This window comes from Pollachius pollachius (assembly GCF_949987615.1).
Source record: "Pollachius pollachius genome assembly, chromosome: 4".
Lineage (NCBI taxonomy): Eukaryota > Metazoa > Chordata > Actinopteri > Gadiformes > Gadidae > Pollachius > Pollachius pollachius.
The window spans coordinates 35,059,150-35,085,830 of NC_136937.1; the positions used below are offsets into that span (position 1 = coordinate 35,059,150).

The window sequence follows — 26,681 nt, forward strand, 5'->3', positions numbered from 1 at the left end:
TTTTAATGTTTTGATTTGCATTGCAAATATTCAACAGCACAGATCTGATTATTGAGACCAGTTCACTCTGGTACCCTGCTGGAGTCCAGAACCAGACTAGACCGGTCAGGACCAGACCAGAACCAGACTAGACCAGCTCAGTCCAGAACCAGACCAGACTAGACCGGCTCAGACCAGAACCAGACTAGACTGGCTCAGACCAGAACCAGACTAGACCGGCCAGGACCAGACCAGACCCCGGTCCAGTTCCCAGCCCACCGGCCCCTAGGGTCCGCAGGTCATGTGACTCAAGGAGGCCTGACCTTTGACCCATGACGTCAGAATCCAACATGGCCGCCTCATCCGTAGTAGTCAACCTGCTTCCTGTTGGAACAATTCTACTTCCTCTGGCGGGGATGAAGAGGACGGTGATGAAGACGAGGAGGATGACATCACTTCCTGTTGTTGGGGGGGGGGGGGGGGGGGGGGGGCAGCAGCCAGAGTCGACACAGAAGAAACTCCTGTTTCTAGAGCAGGCACACTGTGTGTGTGTGTGTGTGTGTGTGTGTGTGTGTGTGTGTGTGTGTGTGTGTGTGTGTGTGTGTGTGTGTGTGTGTGTGTGTGTGTGTGTGTGTGTGTGTGTGTGTGTGTCAGATGATCTCGAAGGTCTTCTTCAGCTCCATGATGAGCTGCCAGTCAGACTTCTGCATCTCATCTCTGAACCAGCTCTTCAGAGCGTCGATGGAGGCGCGGTTGATCTACACACACACACACACAGACACACACACACACACACACACACACACACACACACACGTTAGCTGGGGCACTACGGCTCTTAGCACGTTAGCCAAGACGTTCATTTCCACTTTACTACAGATACATGTCAGATGCTGCAGGCACCTTAAAGAAGTAGATGCATGTTAGCCTAGCCTCCTAGCATGCCAGCGGGCTGGATGTTAGCCTAGCATGCCGGCGGGCTGGATGTTAGCCTAGCATGCCGGCGGGCTGGATGTTAGCCTAGCATGCCAGCGGGCTGGATGTTAGCCTAGCATGCCAGCGGGCTGGATGTTAGCCTAGCATCCTAGCATGCCGGCGGCCTGGATGTTAGCCTAGAATGCCAGCGGGCTGGATGTTAGCCTAGCATGCCGGCGGCCTGGATGTTAGCCTAGCATGCCAGCGGGCTGGATGCTAGCCTAGCATACTGGCGGGCTGGATGTGAGCGCAGCGTGCTGGTGCTGGAGGTACCTTGCTGACAAGGAAGTCCGTGGCCTCAAAGTGGCGTCCGAACATCTTGGGCGACTCCCCGGGGATGGGCTCGATCTTCACGCAGATCTCCTGGCCCTTCTTCGCCGACTCCACCGTCTTGTGGTTCATCTCGATGCTCGTCACGATGCCGATGTCTACAAACTACACACCGCACAGGTTACCATGGCTACAAACTACACGCCGCACAGGTTCCCATGGCTACAAACTACACACCTCACAGGTTCCCATGGCTACACACCACACAGGTTACCACGGCTACACACCTCACAGGTTCCCATGGCTACCCAGCACACAGGTTACCACGGCTACACACCTCAGAGGTTCCCATGGCGACCCACCTCACAGGTTCCCATGGCGACCCAGCACACAGGTTACCACGGCTACACACCACACAGGTTACCATGGCTACCCAGCACCCCAGGGCTCTAAGGAGGTTCTTACAGCCTTGCTGGGCACACAGAGGGGTGTCCCCTGGTGCAAGACCCCCGCCTCCACCACCACCCCCATCACGATGGGGTCCCGCGAGTTGAAGATGAAGGCGGGAAGAATACGCAGCTTGACCGGGAACACAGCAATGTTCCTGACATAGGGAGAGGTCAGAGATCAGGGAGAGGTCAAGGTGCAGGTACAGGTCAGGTACATTTTCCTCTTAGTCCTGTCTCCTACTGGTAGCCGTGTCTCCTACTTCCTGTAACCTACTGTTAGTCCTGTGACCTACTGGTTGTCCTATCCCCTACTTGTAGACCTGTCTCCTACTTGTAGACCAGTGACCTACTGGTTGTCCTATCCCCTACTTGTAGACCTGTCTCCTACCTGTAGACCAGTGACCTACTTGTAGACCAGTGACCTACTTGAACTCGTCCTGCTTGGCCTTCTTGTAGTCCTGTCTCCTACTTGTAGACCAGTGACCTACTTGAACTCGTCCTGCTTGGCCTTCTTGTAGTCCTGTCTCCTACTTGTAGACCAGTGACCTACTTGAACTCGTCCTGCTTGGCCTTCTTGTAGTCCTCGCGGTATTTGGTGAAGGAGTCAAACAGGTGGTAGATGATCTCGGCAGCGAACACTCTGACCCCGAGGCTGTCCGCCATCTCCTGGCTGTCACGCTCCACCTTCACGTCGAATGCCAGGATCACCGCATACCTGAAGGTAGCACACGGCTAGTTAGCACACAGCTAGGAGGAGTTAGCACACGGCTAGTTAGCACACAGCCAAAAATCACACGGCTAGGAGGAGTTAGCACACGGCTAGGAGGAGTTATCACACAGCTAGTTAGCACACAGCTAGGAGGAGTTAGCACACGGCTAGGAGGAGTTAGCACACAGCTAGGAGGAGTCAGCACACGGCTAGGAGGAGTTAGCACACAGCTAGGAGGAGTCAGCACACGGCTAGGAGGAGTCAGCACACGGCTAGGAGGAGTCAGCACGCAGCTAGTTAGCACACAGCTAGGAGGAGTCAGCACACGGCTAGTTAGCACACAGCTAGGAGTCAGCAAACAGCTAGTTAGCACACAGCTAGGAGACAGCACACAGCTAGTTAGCACACAGCTAGGAGGAGTTAGCACACAGCTAGGAGTCAGCAAACAGCTAGTTAGCACACAGCTAGGAGACAGCACACAGCTAGTTAGCACACAGCTAGGAGGAGTTAGCACACAGCTAGGAGTCAGCAAACAGCTAATTAGCACACAGCTAGGAGACAGCACACAGCTAGTTAGCACACAGCTAGGAGGAGTTAGCACACAGCTAGGAGTCAGCAAACAGGTAGCTAGTTAGCAAAACAGTTAGGAGGAGTCAGCACACAGCTAGCACCACAGCTAGGATGAGTTAGCAGACAGCTAGCTAGTAAGAACTACAGCTATGATGAGTTAGCACAAAGCTAGCTAGTTAGCACACAGGGGCTTCCACTCACTGGGGGTCGTGTTCCAACATGGCGGACGCCTTCATCACATCCTTCTTATGGACCGGGCCGATGTTGATCCCAGAGTACTACACACACACACACAACATTTTAGTGTGTTTTCTCCAACATGTATCAGGCTATCTGTTAGCCTATCAGGCTAACAGGTCGAGGGTAGGTTGGAGTCGGCTGTGTTGAGGGGTAGTTTGGGAGGCTGTGCTGAGGGGTAGTTTGGGAGGCTGTGCTGAGGGGTAGTTTGGGAGGCTGTGCTGAGGGGTAGTTTGTCTTACAGGCACTTTGGAGGTGCGGAGGAACTCGAGCAGAGCCTCCAGGGAGCCGAGAGTGGAGGCCTGGACGTACACGCCCTTCTCCTCCAGCTTGAAGGACGACAGCGTCTGCTTCAGCTCCCGCACCAGCTCGTCCTAACACAGTAACACACATTACTAACACAATAACACACACTAACACACCAACACACGTTAGGAACACACCGACTGCTCTAACGAGCCTTAAAGGAGAAAACCGGTGTAAAATGGATCTGGGATATGTTTGGTATGATAACGAGTTGGAATGTTCATTTGGGAGCAAAAAAGCGTATAGAGACGCATTCTTCAGTTGGCTTTTTTGAGCCGATTCTACCAAAACGCTGTAAACTTGGAACGATGGGGGCATGTCTCATGGTAAAATCTAAATCGCTATTTTGAACCACTAACAAGGCTAGAAGTAGCCCTACAATTCTTTGGTAGTATAATAAGGGTCTTAACATATAAAACGAGGCATTGAGAACTTTCTAAGTGTACAGATTGTTTATTAAAAAGGACATTTTATACACACAATAACATCAGTAGTTCGTCAATCTACCTATCGAGTCTTAAAGACTGAAGTGAACTGCTGATGGTATTGTGTGTATGAGACCCTTATTATCCTACCAAAGAATTGTAGGGCTACTTCTAGCCTTGTTAGTGGTTCAAAATAGCGATTTAGATTTTACCATGAGACATGCCCCCATCGTTCCAAGTTTATAGCGTTTTGGTAGAATCGGCTGAAAAAAGCCAACTGAAGAATGCGTCTCTATACGCTTTTTTGCTCCCAAATGAACATTCCAACTCGTTATCATACCAAACATATCCCAATTCCATTTTTCACCAGATTTCTCCTTTAAAAGGGGCCTTAAAGGTATAATGGCATGCTACTTTATGGATGCTTTAGTATAGACATTAGTAGGCCCAAAACACAGTATTTGAAGACGTTCCAGAAATTCAGCCGTGGTGCAGAATTACAGCCACTACGAGCCAGTCGCACATTGAGCTTTCCCCAAACGCGCTGTTTCGGTGTCTGCAGCTTTAATGCAAATGAGGAGGAGAGAGCTGTGTGCTAAAGGCACACAGCCTTTAGCCGTGTTCTGTAAATATTCTAGAACACACGGGAGTCCTGGAGCTCTATATCTAAATAATATCATATTATACATGGATATCTAAATCATATAATATATATTATCACGGCCAAAAGCTGTGTGAGCCTCCAAACGATATTATGAATCTCAAACGACCGCGTCGGGTTCTCCGACGTCTCTGGTTATTCCACGTCCACATCAATCTGAAGTAGACTGAACCACGACATGAAGGAGAAAGGGATTGTTGACCGCGGTTGTCTCCCGCCGTAGCCTCGCTGCCGAGGGACCACCGCCTCCTGCAGCCCCGAGGCGGTGGTCCATCGGCAGCGGGGAGCGGGGCTCAAGCGGGAGACATTCGAGGCCAACAATCCCTTTCTCCTCCATGTCATGGTTCACGTACTTCAGGGAGTCAAAGCCAAAGTTCCTTTCCCCCAATTCCTTCTCAACCATGGCTGAGATAACCCCCACTACGAGTCTCATTATGGAAATACCAGAGACGAGAGTCCGACGTGTTATGCGCCATAACACAAACAGCAGAAGGGTTATCCAAATAACAAGGAAGTGTACAACACTTGCGGTACAGTCCTGGAGCTCTATATCTAAATAATATATAATACATAGAAATCTATATCATATAATACATATTATCACGGCCAAAAGCTGTGTGCGCCTCCAGACGATATTATGAATCCCAAACGACTCCGTCGGGTTCTCCGACGTCTCTGGTTCTTCCACTTCCACATCAATCTGAAGTAGACTGAACCGTGCGCTGCCTGCTGCCGGCTGCCGGCTGCCGGCTGCCGGCTGCCGGCTGCCGGCTGCCGGCTGCCGGCTGCCGGCTGCCGGCTGCCGGCTGCCGGCTGCCTGCTGCCGGCTGCCGGCTGCCTGCTGCCTGCTGCCGGCTGCCGGCTGCCGGCTGCCGGCTGCCTGCTGCCTGCTGCCTGCTGCCTGCTGCCGGCTGCCGGCTGCCGGCTGCCGGCTGCCGGCTGCCGGCTGCCGGCTGCCTGCTGCCGGCTGCCTGCTGCCGGCTGCCTGCTGCCTGCTGCCTGCTGCCTGCTGCCTGCTGCCGGCTGCCTGCTGCCTGCTGCCTGCTGCCTGCTGCCTGCTGCCTGCTGCCTGCTGCCGGCTGCCTGCTGCCTGCTGCCGGCTGCCTGCTCCCGGACGGTGCTTCGCGGCGGTGGTGCCTCGCGGCAACCGGCGGCAGGCAGCAGGTCGCAGTTCATACTTCAGGGAGTCAAAGCCAAAGTTCATTCCCCCAATTCGTTGTCAACCATGGCCGAGTTAACCCCAACTACAGTCTCGTTGTGGAAATACCAGAGACGTCAGAGAACCGACGTGTTATGCTCCATAACACCAACAGCAAACATTTGCGATAAAGTGTGTGTAATCTCACACACACACACGTGGCACTCGCACGGTCATGTCTCATTGGCGGGCCAAATTACCTGGGCGGGCAAGGCAGAGAAAGGGGAGGAGCTTAGATCCTTAATGACGACATATGGGACCACATTCCAAATCAGGAAGTTTTAGCCAAATGTATCTTAAGGGGGGCTTTGAGGGGCCTTGAGGGGGACCTTGAGTGGGGGGCCTTAAGGGGGGCCTTGAGCGGGGCCTTAAGGGGGGCCTTAAGGGGGGCCTTGAGCGGGGCCTTGAGCGGGGCCTTAAGGGGGGCCTTAAGGGGGGCCTTGAGCGGGGCCTTAAGGGGGGCCTTGAGCGGGGCCTTGAGGGGGGCCTTAAGGGGGGCCTTAAGGGGGGCCTTAAGGGGCCTTGAGGGGGGCCTTGAGGGGCCTTGAGCGGGGCCTTAAGGGGGGCCTTGAGCGGGGCCTTGAGCGGGGCCTTGAGGGGACTAACCCGCAGCACAGGGATCTCGTCGTCGCTGTGGGCCACCAGCAGAGGCAGCCCGGCCAGGGTCTTCTCCAAGTCCTTCCCCAGGATTTTCACCCCCTGAGACGTGTTCACCTCCTTGTGCTTCTCATACTGGTTCTGGAGAGGGAGAGAGGAGAGGGTGAGGGAGGGAGGGAGGGAGGGAGGGAGAGAGGAGAGGGTGAGGGAGGGAGGGCGGGAGGGAGGGAGAGGGAGGGAGGGAGAGGAGAGGGTGAGGGAGGGAGGGAGGGAGAGGAGAGGGTGAGGGAGGGAGGGAGGGAGGGGAGAGGGTGAGGGGGAGGGAGGGTGAGGGAGGGAGAGGAGAGGGTGAGGGAGAGGAGAGAGGGAGAGGAGAGGGTGAGGGAGGGAGGGAGGGAGAGGAGAGGGTGAGGGAGAGGAGAGGGTGAGGGAGGGAGGGAGGGAGAGGAGAGGGTGAGGGAGGGAGGGAGGGAGAGGAGAGGGTGAGGGAGGGAGGGAGGGATGGAGAGGAGAGGGTGAGGGAGGGAGAGGAGAGGGTGAGGGAGGGAGGGAGGGAGAGGAGAGGGTGAGGGAGGGAGGGAGGGAGGGAGGGAGAGGGTGAGGGGGAGGGAGGGAGGGAGGGAGAGGGTGAGGGGGAGGGAGGGAGGGAGGGAGAGGGTGAGGGGGAGGGAGGAGAGGGAGAGAGGAGAGGGTGAGAGAGGGAGGGAGGAGAGGGTGAGAGGGTGAGGGAGAGGAGAGGGTGAGGGAGGGAGAGGAGAGGGTGAGGGAGGGAGAGGGAGAGGAGCGGGTGAGGGAGGGAGGGAGGGAGAGGAGAGGGTGAGGGAGGGAGGGAGGGAGGGAGAGGAGAGGGTGAGGGAGGGAGGGAGAGGAGAGGGTGAGGGAGGGAGGGAGGGAGGGAGGTAGAGAGGAGAGGGTGAGGGAGGGAGGGAGGGAGGGAGAGGAGAGGGTGAGGGAGGGAGGGAGGGAGGGAGAGGAGAGGGTGAGGGAGGGAGGGAGGGAGAGGAGAGGGTGAGGGAGGGAGGGAGGGAGAGGAGAGGGTGAGGGAGGGAGGGAGGGAGAGGAGAGGGTGAGGGAGGGAGGGAGGGAGGGAGAGGAGAGGAGAGGGTGAGGGAGGGAGGGAGAGGGAGGGAGGGAGGGAGGGAGAGGAGAGGGTTAGGGAGAGGAGAGGGTGAGGGAGGGAGGGAGGGAGAGGAGAGGGTGAGGGAGAGGAGAGAGGGAGAGGAGAGGGTGAGGGAGGGAGGGAGGGAGGGAGGGAGAGGAGAGGGTGAGGGAGAGGAGAGGGTGAGGGAGGGAGGGAGGGAGTGGAGAGGGTGAGGGAGGGAGGGAGGGAGGGAGAGAGGAGAGGGTGAGGGAGGGAGAGGAGAGGGTGAGGGAGGGAGGGAGGGAGAGGAGAGGGTGAGGGAGGGAGGGAGGGAGGGGAGAGGGTGAGGGGGAGGGAGGAGAGGGAGAGAGGAGAGGGTGAGAGAGGGAGAGAGGAGAGGGTGAGAGAGGGAGGGAGGAGAGGGTGAGAGGGTGAGGGAGGGAGGGAGAGGAGAGGGTGAGGGAGGGAGGGAGGGAGAGGAGAGGGTGAGGGAGGGAGGGAGAGGAGAGGGTGAGGGAGGGAGGGAGGGAGGGAGGGAGGGAGAGGGTGAGGGGGAGGGAGGAGAGGGAGAGAGGAGAGGGTGAGAGAGGGAGAGAGGAGAGGGTGAGAGAGGAAGGGAGGAGAGGGTGAGGGAGGGAGGGAGGGAGAGGAGAGGGTGAGGGAGGGAGGGAGAGGAGAGGGTGAGGGAGGGAGGGAGAGGGTGAGGGGGAGGGAGGAGAGGGAGAGAGGAGAGGGTGAGAGAGGGAGAGAGGAGAGGGTGAGAGGGTGAGTGGGGGGCGTTACCTTGACTCTCAGCTCCTTGAGGGGGGGGGGCAGCAGCAGGCCTCTGATCTGCGTGATGATTGGCCCGTCCACCCCCGGCACAATGATGGTCTCCCCCTCCCTCAGGGTCCCGTTGATCAGGATCACATCGATGGTGGTCCCCATCCCAGGAAGGGCCTTCACCTGGAGACATGTTAACGCCATGTTACACCATGTTAGTGGACCCTCCCCATCCCTCTATCTCTACAGCTCTATCTCTACAGCTCTATAGAACTAGATATAGCTCTACAGCTCTATAGATCTAAAGCTCTATAGATCTAGATATAGCTCTACAGCTCTATAGATCTAGATATAGCTCTACAGCTCTATAGATCTAGATATAGCTCTACAGCTCTATCTCTATAGATCTAGATATAGCTCTACAGCTCTATCTCTACAGCTCTATAGATCTAGATATAGCTCTACAGCTCTATCACTATAGCTCTATCTCTAGCTCTATAGCTCTATCTCTATAGATCTATAGCTGTAAAGATCTAGATATAGCTCTACAGCTCTATCTTTATAGTTCTATAGATCTAGATATAGCTCTATCTATATAGTTCTATAGATCTAGATATAGCTCTATCTCTATAGATCTAGATATAGATCTACAGCTCTATCTCTATAGCTCTATAGATCTAGATATAGCTCTACAGCTCTATCACTATAGCTCTATCTCTACAGCTCTATAGATCTAGATATAGATCTATCACTATAGCTCTATCTCTACAGCTCTATAGATCTAGACCCACCTCCATGACCTGCGCCCGCAGCTCGTCGCAGTGTGCCAGACGCCGGGCCAGCATGGTCTGGGTGAGCTCCACCAGCAGGCCGATCAGGTTCCCCATCCCGTCGCCGCTGTGGGCCGACGTGGGCACCATGGACACGAAGGTACGGTGGTCCTTGTTCTCATGGAAAAGGGCGGCGTTCAGCCCCTACACACACACACACACACACACACAGCTAGGGTCAGATGCTACACCATGCTAGGTACTACAGATAGCTAGAGTCAGATGCTACACCATGCTAAGTACTGTTTTTAAGTGCGAGGATGCACAATTTCCAAGCAAAAGATCTTGAGATACTGTTCTAGAGTCTGAATGGTGAACCAGCGGTCATGTGACCAGAGGGGCGCGTCATGTGACCTGCTGGGCGAACTCCACCACGATGCTCTTGGTTCTCTCGTCAAACTCGTCCTTGGTGTTCTTCTTCTGCTTCTTCAGCGTGGCGACCACGTCAGTCTCCGGGCTCTTCTTCCAGTCATACAGACGGTCCACCTGAACGCGCACACACACACACACACACACACACACACACACACACACACACACACACACACACACACACACACACACACACACACACACTATTATGTCAAAGAACAGTGTCATACATTCACATTCAAATACAGTACGTATGATCCACTACAAGGGACTGAGGGCTGAGGGCCCCTAGTGCTGAGGGCCCCTATGAAGGGACCCTCGTACTGAGGGCCCCTATGAAGGGACCCTCGTACTGAGGGCCCCTATGAAGGGACCCTAGTGCTGAGGGCCCCTATGAAGGGACCCTCGTACTGAGGGCCCCTAGGACCCTCGTACTGAGGGCCCATATGAAGGGACCCTAGTGCTGAGGGCCCCTATGAAGGGACCCTAGTGCTGAGGGCCCCTAGGACCCTCGTACTGAGGGCCCATATGAAGGGACCCTAGTGCTGAGGGCCCCTATGAAGGGACCCTCGTACTGAGGGCCCCTAGTGCTGAGGCCCCATATGAAGGGACCCTCGTACTGACGGCCCCTAGGACCCTCGTACTGAGGGCCCCTATGAAGGGACCCTAGTGCTGAGGGCCCCTATGAAGGGACCCTCGTACTGAGGGCCCCTAGGACCCTCGTACTGAGGGCCCATATGAAGGGACCCTAGTGCTGAGGGCCCCTAGGACCATAGTACTGAGGGCACCTATGAAGGGACCCTATTGCTGAGGGCCCCTATGAAGGGCCTCCAGTGCTGAGGCCCTTAGGACCCTAGTACTGAGGGCCCCTAGTGCTGAGGGCCCCTATGAAGGGCCTCTAGTGCTGAGGGGCCCTATGAAGGGTCTGGGAGCCCCTGGGACCTTGTTGAGGGCCCCTATGAAGGGACCCTAGCGCTGGGGGCCCCTGGTACCTTGTTGAGGGCCCCTATGAAGGGACCCTAGCGCTGGGGGCCCCTGGTACCTTGTTGAGGGCTACGATGAAGGGACACTTCTTCTCCTTCAGCAGGTTGATGGACTCCAGGGTCTGGGGCTCAAGGCCGTGCATGATGTCCACGACCAGGATGGCGATGTCACACAGAGAGGAGCCCCGGTTCCTCAGGTTACTGCAGACAGACGGGCAGAGACAGACAGGTTACTGCAGTCAGACAGGGTGAGACAGACAGGTTACTGCACACAGACGACCAGGGAGAGCTGAAGAAACCAGCTAGTTAAGAGGTGGTAACTAGCTGTACTACCAGCTAGTTGAGATTACCTGAAGGACTCGTGACCTGGAGTGTCGATGATGAGCATACCAGGAATCTTTATGGTGTCTTTATCGAACTGGAACCACAACACATTAAGAGCAGTTAGCTACCACAGAGCAGTTAACTAGTACACAACACATTAAGACCAGTTAGCAAGCACAGAGCAGTTAACTAGTACACAACACATTAAGACCAGTTAACTAATACACAACACATTAAGACCAGTTAGCTAGCACAGAGCAGTTAACTGGTACACAACACATTAAGACCAGTTAACTAATACACAACACATTAAGACAAGTTAGCTAGCACAGAGCAGTTAACTAGTACACAACACATTAAGACCAGTTAGTTGGTTTAATATGTGTGCTATATATATTAGTTCTGTCAGTTTAACGCGTTATTAACGGCGTTAACGCAAACCAATTTTAACAGTGTTAATTTTTTTTCGCGGGATTAACGCTCTTTTGGTTTGGCTAACATTATAGTTTTTTCACCTGCTGTCTAGCAACAACTAGTCACGTTAGAAAAACTACAACACCATACGGGATCTAGCTACACCGGAAACAAAACAACAAGCACGCCGCACAAACTTGTAAGGGCAGGCAAGGATACGGAGCGGGTGAAAAACTCCTTAAGTGTGTGTGTGTGTGTGTGTGTGTGTGTGTGTGTGTGTGTGTGTGTGTGTGTGTGTGTGTGTGTGTGTGTGTGTGTGTGTGTGTGTGTGTGTGTGTGTTATTTGATAGCCTGGTAATGTGTATAGGCCTACGTACGGTAGGAATAATCATACTGGTTTAAATAATAAATGTTAAAGTATTTCCCATCGTTGCTGAGCAAGAGTTTTGTTCTAAAGTTCCGTGATAGAAACAAATAAAAGCCCGGGCTATTGAAGTGTTACGGTACCACTGTCATGCACCTACCCGATGTCAAGTGGACCGGGTTGAACTCACTGCGGGTCTCTCTTCTTATATCCATCTTACCAAAGATATTTTATTACTGTCCTTCTCAACACTCTGATCTCACTAAAAGGCTAGCAGCACGAAATCAAGGGATATTTAGAATAATGAAATGTGCGATTAATCACGAGTTAACTATGACAATAATGCGATTATTCACGATTAAATATTATAAATCGCTTGACAGCACTAATATATATCTATAGGTTATATATCTATAGTATAGGTTATATCTATATATATATGTTAAATATGTTATAGTTAACGTACGCTCTTGACCATCCTGGTCTGCTCTATGATCGTCTGTTATATATAGGTTCTATATCTATAGGTTATATATCTATAGGTTATATACAGACCAGCAAACTCCTCAGAGTAAAAAAGGTGACAGTGTCACGGGGGAGGGGGCGAAAATCCTCGGCCCAAGGACTGATCGGTGTTTCGAGATATACGGCTACTCGAATTCTGAGCTGCCCTGGGCGGGATTTAGCGTGAATATTCATTACGGAGGTTGTAGCACACGATACAATGGAAAGATTTCAAATGACAGACTTGGATGCAAAAAGTAGCCCTTTATAATACAGAAATTTGCTGTTGGTGTATTGGCCTAGGACAACACCCTTGCCAGATTATTTATCTAAATAGCCCTATGTTGTTAGAATTTACTAACTTTATGCAAGGTCTATGTTCGTGCAGTACTTGGCGTTGACTCTGTCCTAAAAATACAATATTATTGTAAATTATATCACATCAAAAAAGCGGTAGCTAACGTTAGTTGAATCAAGGAAACAAATAGCTGTTGTTTTTGCTCAAAAAAGCTTGACTTACCTCGAATTTAACAAAAGATAGTTCCTTTAAATTAGGGCTTTACGGTATGGACTGAAATGTATATCACGGTATGATTTGAGGCATAGACGGTAACGGTATTATATCACGGTATGTTAATTTATCTTCTAATTTCGATATAAATGCTTCTGAAGGGGTAAAATACTGGTACGGCAGAAAAGCTGCATAAAATTTTTTAAAATCTTTTCTCAAGGTACTTCCATCTCTGAAAAACACTAGGACCTAGGACCTGGGATCGAGTGTTTTGACAATCTCTTTAAAACCCTTTCTATCGACATTTTGAAAGGGAACCATGTCCTTACACAGTTAAACAGTGACGGAGTTTGTTATCTCGTTCCACTGCTGGCATTTTGTCGTGAGGACTGGCTTTGGAAAATGCCTGCGGAAGCAATGTCTGATATGCAGAGACAGCTTCACGCTACCAGCGTCTGTCTCGTACGGTGTGGAATGAGAACTCGTGAAGGGACTATTAGCATACTGCCTGAGAAGGCAGTATCGCTGTCAAATCTGTCCCTGGGAAAAGTAACGTTGAGCCAAATTGAAAAAGGAACTATGTTTCGTTACCATATTTTCAGTAGTTGCGCGTAACTTTACTTTTTACATGAAAAGTAGTTAGGTTACAGTATTAACGCGTTACTTACTTTGTTACGTGTTACACACAACACTGTCTACCGGTTACACCGGTCTCACGGTAACGTCAAGATCCATACCGTAGCGCAAATTCACACTGGTGTACTTTCTATACCGTACACCCCTACTTCAAATTGACGTTAAGAGTTTCCATCTAGCTTGCATGGCATGCATATGAAGGACAGCCTTCCCCCCCCCCCCAAAAGAAAACTCTCCGGTTCTACGCGATTCACGTGAATGACCCAATAGACCAAGAAAACCGCGATTGTCGCGGAAAAAAGCGACAAGTTTGCAGGTGTGTATATATGATATATATATAGGTTATATATGTATAGGTTATATGATATATATAGGTTATATTTAACATACGTTCTTGACCATTCTGGTCTGCTCTATGATCGTCTCCAGCGGGACGTTCGTCGCTCCGATCTGCTGAGTGATCCCACCGGCCTCCCCATCCTGCACATTGGTGTGACGCAGCTACACACACACACACACACACACACACACACACAACATGGTACTTATTGTACATTACATAATGATATTTAAAAACAACATAACGCTAGTAATTTAAGGGGCTAGGAGCGAGCAGCAAGGGGCTGGCAGCTATCGGCTAGGTGCTAGCGGCTAGGTGCTAGGGGCTACATTCTAGTGGCTAGGTGCTTTCGGCTACATTCTAGCGGCTAGGTGCCAGCGGCTAGGTGCTATAGGCTAGTTGTCATCAGCTAGGTGCCAGCGGCTACATTATAGAGGCTAGGTGCCAGAGGCTACATTACAAAGGCTAGGTGCCAGCGGCTACATTACAGAGGCTAGTTGCCAGCGGCTACATTACAGAGGCTTGTTGCCAGCGGCTACATTATAGAGGCTAGGTGCTAGCGGCTACATTATAGAGGCTAGGTGCCAACGACTACATTATAGAGGCTAGGTGCTAGCGGCTACATTATAGAGGCTACATTATAGAGGCTACGTGCAAGTGGCTACATTATAGAGGCTAGGTGCCAGCGGCTACATCATAGAGGCTAGGTGCCAGTGGCTACATCATAGAGGCTAGGTGCCAGCGACTACATTATAGAGGCTAGGTGCCAGTGGCTACATTATAGAGGCTAGGTGCCAGCGACTACATTATAGAGGCTAGGTGCTAGCGGCTACATTATAGAGGCTACATTATAGAGGCTACGTGCAAGTGGCTACATTATAGAGGCTAGGTGCCAGCGGCAACATTATAGAGGCTAGGTGCTAGCGGCTACATTATAGAGGCTACATTATAGAGGCTACGTGCTAGCGGCTACATTATAGAGGCTACATTATAGAGGCTAGGTGCCAGCGGCAACATTATAGAGGCTAGGTGCCAGCGGCTACATTATAGAGGCTAGGTGCCAGCGGCTACATTATAGAGGCTAGGAGCTTGCGGCTAGGAGCTAGCGGCACCTTGTCCAGGATCTTGGTCTTGCCGGTGTCGACGTGCCCCAGGACGCAGACCACCGGGGACCGCAGCCGCTCCAGGTCCATGTTCTTCATGTTCTCCGCCCGTCGTTTCTATGGAAACACACGGGCCAATCACAGCGCGTTAGTGTTGAGTCCAGAGCAGCCCGCGGCGGCGGCGGCGGCGGCGGCGGCGCACCTCGAGGCGCTTCTTAGCGCGGTCGTAGAGCAGCTCCTCCTTGGTGCGGCCGTCGTCCTCCTCGCTGCTGTCACTGCTGTCCTCCTCCTCCTCCTCCTCGCTGTCCTTCCCTCCTCCTTTCCCCTGCTCCTCATCCTCCTCCTCGCTCTCCTCCTCCTCTTCCTCCTCGTCCTCTTCCTCCTCCTCCTCACTGGCTTCTTTGGCGGGCGGAGGGAGAGGAGGAGTCTCCTTCACTTCAATGTGCACCTTCTTCAGGTCTGGCACGCACACACACACACACACACACACACACCCCTCGGTGAGCTGAGCACCTTCTTCACACCCTCTCCCCCCCAGGTGAACACCCTCTCCCCTCTCCCCTCCTCTATGATGTAGCCTTCGTCGTATGCTCACCTTTCTCCTCATCACTGACGATGGCCTCCCAGTCATCTACTGCTGGTTCAGCCTTCACCTCTTAAGACAGAGAGACAGTCAGAGAGAGAGAGAGAGAGAGAGAGAGAGAGAGAGAGAGAGAGAGAGAGAGAGAGAGAGAGAGAGAGAGAGAGAGAGAGAGGGAGGGAGGGAGGGAGGGAGGGAGGGAGGGAGGGAGGGAGGGAGGGAGGGAGGGAGGGAGGGAGGGAGGGAGGGAGGGAGGGAGGGAGGGAGGGACGGACGGACAGACAGACAGACAGACAGACAGACAGACAGACAGACAGACAGACAGACAGACAGACAGACAGACAGACAGACAGAGTGAGAGAGAGAGACAGAGTCAGAGAGACAGATACAAAGAGAGAGAGCGAGAGAGAGACAGAGTGGGGTCAGGGGGTCAGGGGTCGTGGGTCAGTCCTCACCTGGCTGTTGGGCGACCTCCTCCACCAGGGCGGGGGCCTCGGGGGCCTCGGGGGAGACAGAAGGCGGAGCCTCAGGGGCCCCTGAGACAAAGACAGACAGACAGACGGACCACATCGTCATGGTGACCTGTTGGTCTGTGGAGCTCTGTTTATGAACTACATCGTCATGGTGACCTGTTGGTCTGTGGAGCTCTGTTTATGAACTACATCGTCATGGTGACCTGTTGGTCTGTGGAGCTCTGTTTATGAACTACATCGTCATGGTGACCTGTTGGTCTGTGGAGCTCTGTTTATGAACTACATCGTCATGGTGACCTGTTGGTCTGTGGAGCTCTGTTTATGAACTACATCGTCATAGTGACCTGTTGGTCTGTGGAGCTCTGTTTATGAACTACATCGTCATGGTGACCTGTTGGTCTGTGGAGCTCTGTTTATGAACTACATCGTCATGGTGACCTGTTGGTCTGTGGAGCTCTGTTTATGAACTACATCGTCATGGTGACCTGTTGGTCTGTGGAGCTCTGTTTATGAACTACATCGTCATGGTGACCTGTTGGTCTGTGGAGCTCTGTTTATGAACTACATCGTCATGGTGACCTGTTGGTCTGTGGAGCTCTGTTTATGAACTACATCGTCATGGTGACCTGTTGGTCTGTGGAGCTCTGTTTATGAACTACATCGTCATGGTGACCTGTTGGTCTGTGGAGCTCTGTTTATGAACTACATCGTCATGGTGACCTGTTGGTCTGTGGAGCTCTGTTTATGAACTACATCGTCATGGTGACCTGTTGGTCTGTGGAGCTCTGTTTATGAACTACATCGTCATGGTGACCTGTTGGTCTGTGGAGCTCTGTTTATGAACTACATCGTCATGGTGACCTGTTGGTCTGTGGAGCTCTGTTTATGAACTACATCGTCATGGTGACCTGTTGGTCTGTGGAGCTCTGTTTATGAACTACATCGTCATGGTGACCTGTTGGTCTGTGGAGCTCTGTTTATGAACTACATCGTCATGGTGACCTGTTGGTCTGTGGAGCTCTGTTTATGAACTACATCTACACATACAACTGGAGCTCTGTTTCGCTTTGATTGACAGGACGCTCTGCCGTTTAAACGCCTCATCAGAGGGAGGTCCTCTCGGAGGAAGAGCTTAACTAGCTGAGGAGGTTAACTAGCTGAAGAGGTTAACTAGCTGAAGAGGTTAACTAGCTGAGGAGGTTAACTAGCTGAGGAGGTTAGCTAGCTGAGGAGGTTAGCTAGCTGAGGAGGTTAGCTAGCTGAGGAGTAGTGGTGTACCTTCAGTCTGGGCCGTCGGTTTCTTCTTCCTCTTGTCTCCGTAAACCGGCTTCTTTTTTGGCATGGAGTCTTTACATGGCACTTCAACACCTAGAACACACACACACACACACACACAGTATCAGTGCTGGGGGAGGGGTGAGGCTGGTAGATTAAAGAGGTAGTTCTGAATTTTGGACATAGGGCCTGATTTCCAAGTTAGCCTTGGTGTTCTTTATCATTGGAGACAGTTTAACACATTTCATTCAGTCCTTCTAGATGTAGACTTTGCTCGTGCTAGGCTAGTGCACGGCAACGGGAAATACTAGCCTCCTAATAAAACAGTCTTACCCCCTCCACAGTACACCCGAGGTAAAACAATTATAACGCCAGACTAAGATGTAAATGTCTTTGTTGAATAATGAATTCCGATTGGCCCACATTTCTCTGGGCCCAGGCTCTGACCTATGGCCTGCAGCATCCGGAGGGTGGCCTCGGCTCGGGCTCGCGCCTCCTTCTGGGACTAGGGTTAGGGTTAGGGTTAGGTTAGGGGCTGAGGCTGGTAGGTTAGGGGCTGGTTAAGGGCTGACCTATGGCCTGCAGCATCCGGAGGGTGGCCTCGGCTCGGGCTCGCGCCTCCTTCTGGGACTAGGGTTAGGGTTAGGGTTAGGTTAAGGGCTGAGGCTGGTAGGTTAGGGGCTGGTTAAGGGCTGACCTATGGCCTGCAGCATGCGGAGGGTGGCCTCGGCTCGGGCTCGCGCCTCCTTCTGGGACTAGGGTTAGGGTTAGGGTTAGGTTAAGGGCTGAGGCTGGTAGGTTAGGGGCTGGTTAAGGGCTGACCTTGGGCCTGCAGCATCCGGAGGGTGGCCTCGGCTCGGGCTCGCGCCTCCTTCTGGGACTTGGTGAGCAGCTTGCCCTCCTTTTTCAGTCGCTCCTTCCTCTCCTTCTCCTTCTGCTTCCTCTTCTCCCTCTTCTCCTGGTCCACTCGCTCCTGGGAGGTCAAAGGTCACACGAGGCTGAGACTGAGTGTGTGCTGGTCTGAGTGTGTGTATGTGTAGGTGTGTATGTTTGTGTGTATGTGTATTTGTATGTGTAGGGTTAGGGTTAGGGTTAGGTGTAGGTGTGTATTGGAATGTGTAGGTGTGTGTAGGTGTGTGTAGGTGTGTGTGTGTGTGTGTGTGTAGGCGTGTGTATGTAGGTGTGTGTGTGTGTGTGTAGGCGTGTGTATGTAGGTGTGTGTGTGTGTGTGTGTGTATGTAGGTGTGTGTGTGTGTGTAGGCGTGTGAATGTAGGTGTGTGTGTGTGTGTGTGTGTGTGTAGCCGTGTGAATGTAGGTGTGTGTGTGTGTGTGTGTGTGCGTGTAGGTGTGTGTGTGTAGGCGTTTGTAGGTGTGTGTGTATGTAGGTGTGTGTGTGTGTATGTAGGTGTGTGTAGGGGTGTGTGTGTGTGTGTGTGTGTGTGTGTGTGTGTGTGTGTGTGTGTGTGTGTGTGTGTGTGTGTGTGTAGGTGTGTGTAGGTGTGTGTAGGTGTGTGTGTGTGTGTGTGTGAGTACCTGCTCCAGTCTCTGTGTTTCCATCTCTTCCATTTTTCGTAATCTCTCCTCTTCCTCCCTCTTCACCGACTCTTCCTCCTGAAATCCAAATGCCTCGTTAACTCACATCCAATCAACCACCTCGTTAACTCACATCCAATCAACCACCCTGTTAACTCACATCCAATCAACCACCTCATTAACTCACATCCAATCAACCACCCTGTTAACTCACATCCAATCAACCACCCTGTTGACTCCGCCCAATCAACCACCTTGTTGACTCACATCCAATCAACCACCTCGTTGACTCACATCCAATCAACCACCCTGTTAGCTCACATCCAATCAACCACCTCGTTAACTTACATCCAATCAACCACCTCGTTACCTCACATCAAATCAACCACCCTGTTAACTCACATCAAATCAACCACCCTGTTAACTCACATCCAATCAACCACCTCGTCAACTCACATCCAATCAACCACCTCGTTAGCTCACATCCAATCAACCACCTCGTTAACTCACATCCAATCAACCACCTTGTTAACTCACATCCAATCACTACAGATAGTTAGTGGTTCACCAGGGTTACATAGTGGGGGTTAGTTAGTGTTTCACTAGAGTTAGTTAGTGGGCGTTAGTAAGTGGTTCACTAGGGTTATTTAGTGGGGGTTAGTTATTGGTTCACTAGGGTTAGTTAGTGGGGGTTAGTTAGTGGTTCACTAGGTTTGTTTAGGGGGGGTTAGTTAGTCGTTCACTGGGGTTCGTTAATGGGCGGAATTAGTGGTTCACTAGGGTTAGTTAGTGGGGGTTAGTTAGTGGTTCACTAGGGTTAGTTAGTGGGAGTTAGTTATTGGTTCACTAGGGTTAGTTAGTGGGGGTTAGTTATTGGTTCACTAGGGTTGTTTAGGGGGGGTTAGTTAGTGGTTCACTAGGGTTCATTAATAGGGGGTAGTTAGTGGTTCACTAGGGTTAGTTAGCGGGGGTGCGTTAGTGGTTCACTAGGGTTAGTTAGTGGGGGTTAGTTATTGGTTCACTAGGGTTAGTAAGTGGGGGCTAGTTAGTGGTTCACTAGGGTTAGTTAGTGGGGGTTAGTTAGTGGTTCACTAGGGTTCATTAATGGGGGGTAGTTAGTGGTTCACTAGGGTTAGTTAGTGGGGGTTAGTTAGTGGTTCACTAGGGTTAGTTAGCGGGGGTTAGTTAGTGGTTCACTAGGGTTCGTTAATGGGGGGTAGTTAGTGGTTCACTAGGGTTAGTTAGCGGGGGTTAGTTAGTGGTTCACTAGGGTTCATTAATGGGGGGTAGTTAGTGGTTCACTAGGGTTAGTTAGTGGGGGTTAGTTAGTGGTTCACTAGGGTTAGTTAGCAGGGGTTAGATAGTGGTTCACTAGGGTTCGTTAATGGGGGTTAGTTAGTGGTTCACTAGGGTTAGTTAGTGGGGGGTAGTTAGTGGTTCACTAGGTTTAGTTAGCGGGGGTTAGTTAGTGGTTGACTAGGGTTTGTTAGCGGGGGTTAGTTAGTGGTTCACTAGGGTTCGTTAATGGGGGTTAGTTAGTGGTTCACTAGGGTTAGTTAGTGGGGGTTAGTTAGTGGTTCACTAGGGTTAGTTAGTGGGGGGTAGTTAGTGGTTCACTAGGATTAGTTAGTGGGGGGTAGTAAGTAGTTCACTACGGTTAGCTGGTGAGGTTAGATGATGACAGCACCTCCTTCATCTGCGCAAGCGCCTCCTGCATGGCCTTCACGGTGGCTTTACTCAGACCCTTCTTCTTCTCCTCCTTCACCCCCTTCATCTTCTTCTTGTCCTTCTTCTTTACGCCCTCCGTCTCCTCTGCAGAGGAGACAGGACCTCAGTGGGGACATGTAGCATGGGGACATGTAGCATGGGGACAGGTGGCATGGGGACATGTAGCATGGGGGCATGTAGCATGGGGACATGTAGCATGGGGACATGTAGCATGGGGACAGGTAGCATGGGGACATGTAGCATGGGGGCATGTAGCATGGGGACATGTAGCATGGGGACAGGTGGCATGGGGACATGTAGCATGGGGGCATGTAGCATGGGGACATGTAGCATGGGGACAGGTGGCATGGGGACATGTAGCATGGGGGCATGTAGCATGGGGGCATGTAGCATGGGGGCATGTAGCATGGGGACATGTCGCATGGGGTCATGTCGCATGGGGACATGTCGCATGGGGACATTTAGAATTGGGACATATAGCATGGGGACCAGATCTCTGGGCTCTGTAATTACATCCCACGGCTTTTCCTATCACTGCTATGCTGACGACACTCAGCTATTTCTCTCTTTTCCCTCATCTGACAAAGCCCTGATTGCAACACGCATATCTGAATGTCTGGCAGAAGTCAGCACCTGGACAACTGCCCATCACCTGAGGCTTAACCTCAACAAGACTGAGCTCCTAATACCAGGGAAAGATTGCCCACACATGGACTTACTGGTCACTGTTGAGAACATCACTGTATCTCCTTCTCCAACTGCCAAAAACCTTGGTGTAGTGTTGGACAATCAGTTAGGCTGCACCGCAAACATCACTGCGGTGGCCCGGTCCTGCAGATTTGCACTTTACAAGATCCGCAGGATCCGGCCCTTCCTCACAAGGGAAGCAGCTCAGCTTCTAGTCCATTCACTGGTCATCTCCCGCCTCGACTACTGCAACTCGCTCCTGGCTGGACTCCCTGCCTCTGCGATTAAACCCTTGTAGCGCATCCAGAATGCGGCAGCGCGCCTCGTGTACAACCTACCAAAGTTCTCACATGTAACCCCCCTCTTCCGAGACCTCCACTGGCTCCCTGTAATAGCTCGCATCAGATTCAAGATGATGGTACTGGCATACAAGGCAGTCGATGGAACTGCCCCTGCCTACCTCCAAGCATTAGTAAAGCCACACACCCCAGCTCGATCCCTCCGCTCAACTACCTCAGCTGGACGTCTGGTACCGCCATCACTAAGAGCAAGCAAAGGTCGATCAGCAAAGTCACAACTTTTCTCTGTTTTGGGACCTCAGTGGTGGAACGAGCTCCCTACCGATGTCAGGACCGCAGAGTCGCTCACCAGCTTCCGCAAAAGACTCAAAACTCACCTGTTCAGAGTTCACCTCGACTCTGCATAGAAACCAATGCACAGCCACCATTGAATGTTGTACGTCCTGGCACATTGCACTTATTCAAGGTACTTAATTGTGTAGCATCTACATTAGCTGCTATCGCTGCTTTACACGGGGAATGGGTTAGCCTAGCGATTGTAATACTTGCACTTGGTTCTATGAACATCTTTACTGTACCGACAGCGATATATTGTTTCACTTCTTATGACAAATGTACTTATTGTAACAAATGCACTTATTGTAAGTCGCTTTGGATAAAAGCGTCTGCTAAATGCCCTAAATGTAAATGTAAATGTAAATGACATGTAGCATGGGGGCATGTAGCATGGGGGCATGGTGACAGGTAGCTTGTAGCATGTAGTGTGTGGACATGTAGCATGGGGACATGTAGCATGGGGACATTTAGAATTGGGACATGTAGCATGGGGACATGTAGCATGGGGACATGTAGCATGGGGGCATGTAGCATGAGGGCATTTAGCATGGGGACATGTAGCATGGGGACATGTAGCATGGGGGCATGTAGCATGGGGGCATGTAGCATGGGGACATGTAGCATGGGGACATGTAGCATGGGGACATGTAGCATGGGGACATTTTGTCATGTAGCATGTAGACCGGTAGCTTGTAGCATGTAGCGTGTGGACATGTAGCATGTAGCATGGGGACACTTAGCATTGGGGACATGTAGCATGGGGTTATGTAGCATGTAGCATGGGGACATGTAGCATGTAGCATTGGGACATGTGACATGTAGTATTGGGATATGTAGCATGTAGCATTGGGATATGAAGCATGTAGCATGGGGACAGGTAGCTTGTATCATGGGGACAGGTAGCTTGTAGCATGGGGACAGGTAGCTTGTAGCATAGGGACAGGTAGCTTGTAGCATGGGGACAGGTAGCTTGTAGCATGAGGACATGTAGCATGAGGACATGGTGACAGGTAGCTTGTAGCATGTAGTGTGTGGACATGTATCATGGGGACATGTAGCTGTAGCATGGGACAGGTAGCTTGTAGCATGGGGACAGGTAGCATGTAGCATGGGGAGATGTAGAATGTAGCATTGGGACATGTAGCGTTTGGAAATGTAGCATGTAGCATTGGGACAGGTAGCATGTAGCGTGGGGAGATGTAGCATGGGGCTACATAGCATTTAGCGTGCACATCGTGCCTCTCGGACGCCTCTGGTCAAGGAGACTTCACTTTCACTCTTACCTTGTCCCATTGGCTCTGCTGCTTCTTGTTCCTCTTCCACGATTGGCTGAGCTGGAGTGGGCGTGGCTTCAGTCTTCTTTGGCTCCGCCTCCTCCTTCTCCTTCACCTTCTTGTGTTTCAGCCGGTCCTCCTCCTTCCTCTTCCTGTCCCGCTCCTTCTTCTCTGCCTTCTTCTGCGCCGCCGTCTTCATCTTGACTCCCTCCTCCTCCTCCTCCTCCTCCTTCAACACCTTCCCTTTCTTCTTCTTGTCTTTCCTGTTCGACTCCTCCTCCTCAGACTCCTCATCCTGTCCTCTGGCCTCCTCCTCTTCCTCCTCTGATGCTGAGGGTTTCCGGTTGGCCTTCCCTCCTCCTCCTCCTCCTCCTCCTCCCTGCAGCTCCTCTTCGTCAGAGAGGCCGGCTGCCTGAGGAGGCAGAGAGGAAAGATTAAACCTGTAATAACATACTGTAATACTACTAACACAGTAATAACATACTGTAATACTACTAACACAGTAATAACATACTGTAATACTACTAACACAGTAATAACATACTGTAATACTACTAACACAGTAGTAACATACTGTAATACTACTAACACAGTAATAACATACTGTAATACTACTAACACAGTAGTAACATACTGTAATACTACTAACACAGTAGTAATATACTGTAATACTACCAATACAGTAGTAACATACTGTAATACTACTAATACAGTAATAACATACTGTAATACTACCTAACCCTGACTGCATACTGGAGTAACACTTTAATAGTTCTTGAGGTACTCAGAGTACTATAACTCGAGTAACTACTGTACTACTCACTACTATAATTCTGGTATAGTACTACCCAGAGTACAATAACTCTGGTAATAGTCAGAGTACTATTACCCTAGTAATATTACTTCTCGTAATACTACTACAGACCTACCTTTTCCCCCTGGGGGCGTGTCTTCTCCACCTGGGGGCGTGTCTTCCTGGCCTCCTCCTCCTCCTCCTCCTCCTCCTCCTCTCCAACACCTCCCTTCTTGCCCTTCCGGGTTTTCTTCTTCTCTGGTTTGGGAGGCTCCAACATCTCTTCTTCTGTGGTCTCCCGTTTCTGTTAAATCACAAACACAACACCCATTGATGAGGGGAACCTGGAGGTCCTGTTCTACCCCTCCAGCCCCCATGGGTTAGGGTTAGGATCAGGGTTAGGGTTAGCCCTAACCTGGAGGTCCTGTTCTACCCCTCTGGCCCCCATGGTCTAACCCTCTAGTCCCCATGGTCTACCCCTCTAGTCCCCATGGTCTAACCCTCTAGTCCCCATGGTCTACCCCTCTAGTCCCCATGGTCTACCCCTCTAGTCCCCATGGTCTACCCCTCTAGTCCCCATGGTCTACCCCTCTAGTCCCCATGGTCTAACCCTCTAGTCCCCATGGTCTACCCCTCTAGTCCCCATGGTCTACCCCTCTAGTCCCCATGGTCTACCCCTCTAGTCCCCATGGTCTAACCCTCTAGTCCCCATGGTCTACCCCTCTAGTCCCCATGGTCTACCCCTCTAGTCCCCATGGTCTAACCCTCTAGTCCCCATGGTCTACCCCTCTAGTCCCCATGGTCTACCCCTCTAGTCCCCATGGTCTACCCCTCTAGTCCACATGGTCTACCCCTCTAGTCCCCATGGTCTACCCCTCTAGTCCCCATGGTCTACCCCTCTAGTCCCCATGGTCTAACCCTCTAGTCCCCATGGTCTACCCCTCTAGTCCCCATGGTCTACCCCTCTAGTCCCCATGGTCTAACCCTCTAGTCCCCATGGTCTAACCCTCTAGTCCCCATGGTCTACCCCTCTAGTCCCCATGGTCTACCCCTCTAGTCCCCATGGTCTACCCCTCTAGTCCCCATGGTCTAACCCTCTAGTCCCCATGGTCTACCCCTCTAGTCCCCATGGTCTACCCCTCTAGTCCCCATGGTCTACCCCTCTAGTCCCCATGGTCTAACCCTCTAGTCCCCATGGTCTACCCCTCTAGTCCCCATGGTCTACCCCTCTAGTCCCCATGGTCTAACCCTCTAGTCCCCATGGTCTACCCCTCTAGTCCCCATGGTCTAACCCTCTAGTCCCCATGGTCTACCCCTCTAGTCCACATGGTACCTTGTCTCCTCTCCAGGGAACCACCATCACAAACCAACCTGCTAGTCCTGTCTTACCTGGTAACCACGGAGATGCTGTCTCACCTGGTCTCCAGGTTACCGTGGAGATGCAGTCTCACCTGGTCTCCAGGTAACCATGGAGATGCGGTCTCACCTGGTTACCATGGAGAAGCTATCACCTGGTTACCATGGAGATGCTGTCTCACCTGGTCTCCGAGGGTCTCAAGGGTGAGGTCTTCCAGCTCCTTCAAGATTTCTTCCTCACTGAAGACAGAGAGACAGGTTATAAAAGACTGGTAGAAGGACAGGTAGACAGACAGACAGAGACACGTTATACAAGACTGGTAGACAGACAGGTCAACAGACAGAACTTACTCAAAGTCGTCCTTCTTCTGGGCTTTCTTCTTCTTCCTGCCCTTCCCCGGCTCCTTGTTGGAGCCAGCGCCCTCGATCTGGGCGGCCAGGGCATCCAGGTCATCATCCCTAGAGCCCACATCAGAGCCCAGATTAGAACCCCCTAGAGCCCACATCAGAGCCCAGATTAGAACCCCCTAGAGCCCACATCAGAGCCCAGATTAGAACCCCCTAGAGTCCACATAAGAACCCCCTAGAGCCCACATCAGAACCCATATTAGAACCCCCTAGAGCCCACATCAGAACCCCCTAGAGCCCACATCAGAACCCATATTAGGAACCCCCTAGAGCCCACATCAGAACCCCCTAGAGCCCACATTAGAACCCAGATTAGAACCCAGATTAGAACCCCCTAGAGCCCACATCAGAACCCCCTAGAGCCTATATAAGAACCCCCTAGAGCCCACCTAAGAACCCCCTAGAGCCCACATCAGAACCCTCCACATATATACTGCCAATGCAAAGAGAGAGAGAGACAGAAGGAGAGACAGACAGAGAGGGACAGATCTTTTCATCTCTCCCTCACCTCGTTTTCAAAGAGGGTGAATGGAGGAGACAATAAACACAATGAAAAGGATGAGCTGGCCACAGACACACACACACACGAACACACACACACACACACACACACACACACGGCTAGCCACTAGCTAGCCCTTTAGCATTGGCTGCGTTTTAACATCTTCGCTTCTGCTATCCGGGGAGCTATCGGCTAGCTGGGCTAGTGCAGCTGCGGACTAACACTGGGCTCACCTGTCATCCGCAGCCTTCTTCTGTTTCTTGCCCATCGTGGTGAAGTAGCTTCAGCCTGAGATGCTAACAGCGCCGTTCACACCAGCATATGGTCGGCTCAGAAGAACTGCGTGCGCGGCTGGCGCCTCGCTGAGCGTTCCAGAGCGTCCTACTGCGCATTCTGCGTCCTATTGCGCAGCAGTGCGCATTCTGCGTCCTATTGCGCAGCTGTGCGCATTCCGCATCCTATTGCGCAGCCGTGCGCATTCCGCTGCCTGGTTGCCACGCAATTAAAAGGGTCACTTGTTCCGCTCGTCCATGTAATAAAGTTATCGATTAGGAACGTTTGCGTTACTGAATTTACCAAGAACATAAATGTGCATATTTAACAAGAGAATAATTGTTTTAGTATATACTACACGTGAACACTCCAAAAGTAAACAAGATCACACCTCTTGCCAGAGTTTATTTGTTTTCATGAGCGGTTTATATGTTTTTATTAGCGTGACGAGACGACCGTCACACACGCTAAGCGCGACATTTTGGAAACAATATCCTGAGTTTGAGACCTCAATCACGGGACACTGCCCGATATCCCGAGTTAGCGAACCAATCAAATTACGC

The 26,681-nt window shown here is 51.8% G+C and overlaps 1 protein-coding gene across 1 annotated transcript; it reads right to left on the minus strand.

Moving 5' to 3' along the window:
- eif5b (eukaryotic translation initiation factor 5B) lies at positions 1-26,210 on the minus strand. Its single transcript, XM_079734601.1, has 26 exons — positions 26,079-26,210; positions 25,287-25,394; positions 25,118-25,175; positions 23,716-23,883; positions 22,796-23,198; positions 20,150-20,274; positions 18,463-18,540; positions 17,751-17,901; positions 16,932-17,021; positions 15,636-15,716; positions 15,196-15,255; positions 14,803-15,059; positions 14,610-14,717; positions 13,548-13,658; positions 10,755-10,822; positions 10,464-10,605; positions 9,404-9,535; positions 9,011-9,193; positions 8,241-8,402; positions 6,386-6,517; positions 3,432-3,563; positions 3,154-3,230; positions 2,224-2,388; positions 1,690-1,828; positions 1,228-1,389; positions 1-737 (listed from the first exon to the last, which is right to left on the minus strand). The coding sequence occupies exons 1-26, from the start codon at positions 26,111-26,113 to the stop codon at positions 630-632; spliced, it is 3,435 nt and encodes a 1,144-aa protein (XP_079590727.1). The 5' UTR covers positions 26,114-26,210; the 3' UTR covers positions 1-629.
- Between the last annotated feature and the right edge of the window lie 471 nt (positions 26,211-26,681).

Bases quoted from the DNA above. Each gene is read 5' to 3' on its own strand.
- eif5b (XM_079734601.1), bottom strand. From the start codon at position 26,113: ATGGGCAAGAAACAGAAGAAGGCTGCGGATGACAG. The intron at 17,022-17,750 runs GTCAGCCCTTAA...TGTGTGTTCTAG, and splicing joins CCGGATGCTGCAGGCCCAAG to GTGTTGAAGTGCCATGTAAA. The intron at 9,536-10,463 runs GTACCAGGGGCC...GTGCGCGTTCAG, and splicing joins TCATCGTAGCCCTCAACAAG to GTGGACCGTCTGTATGACTG.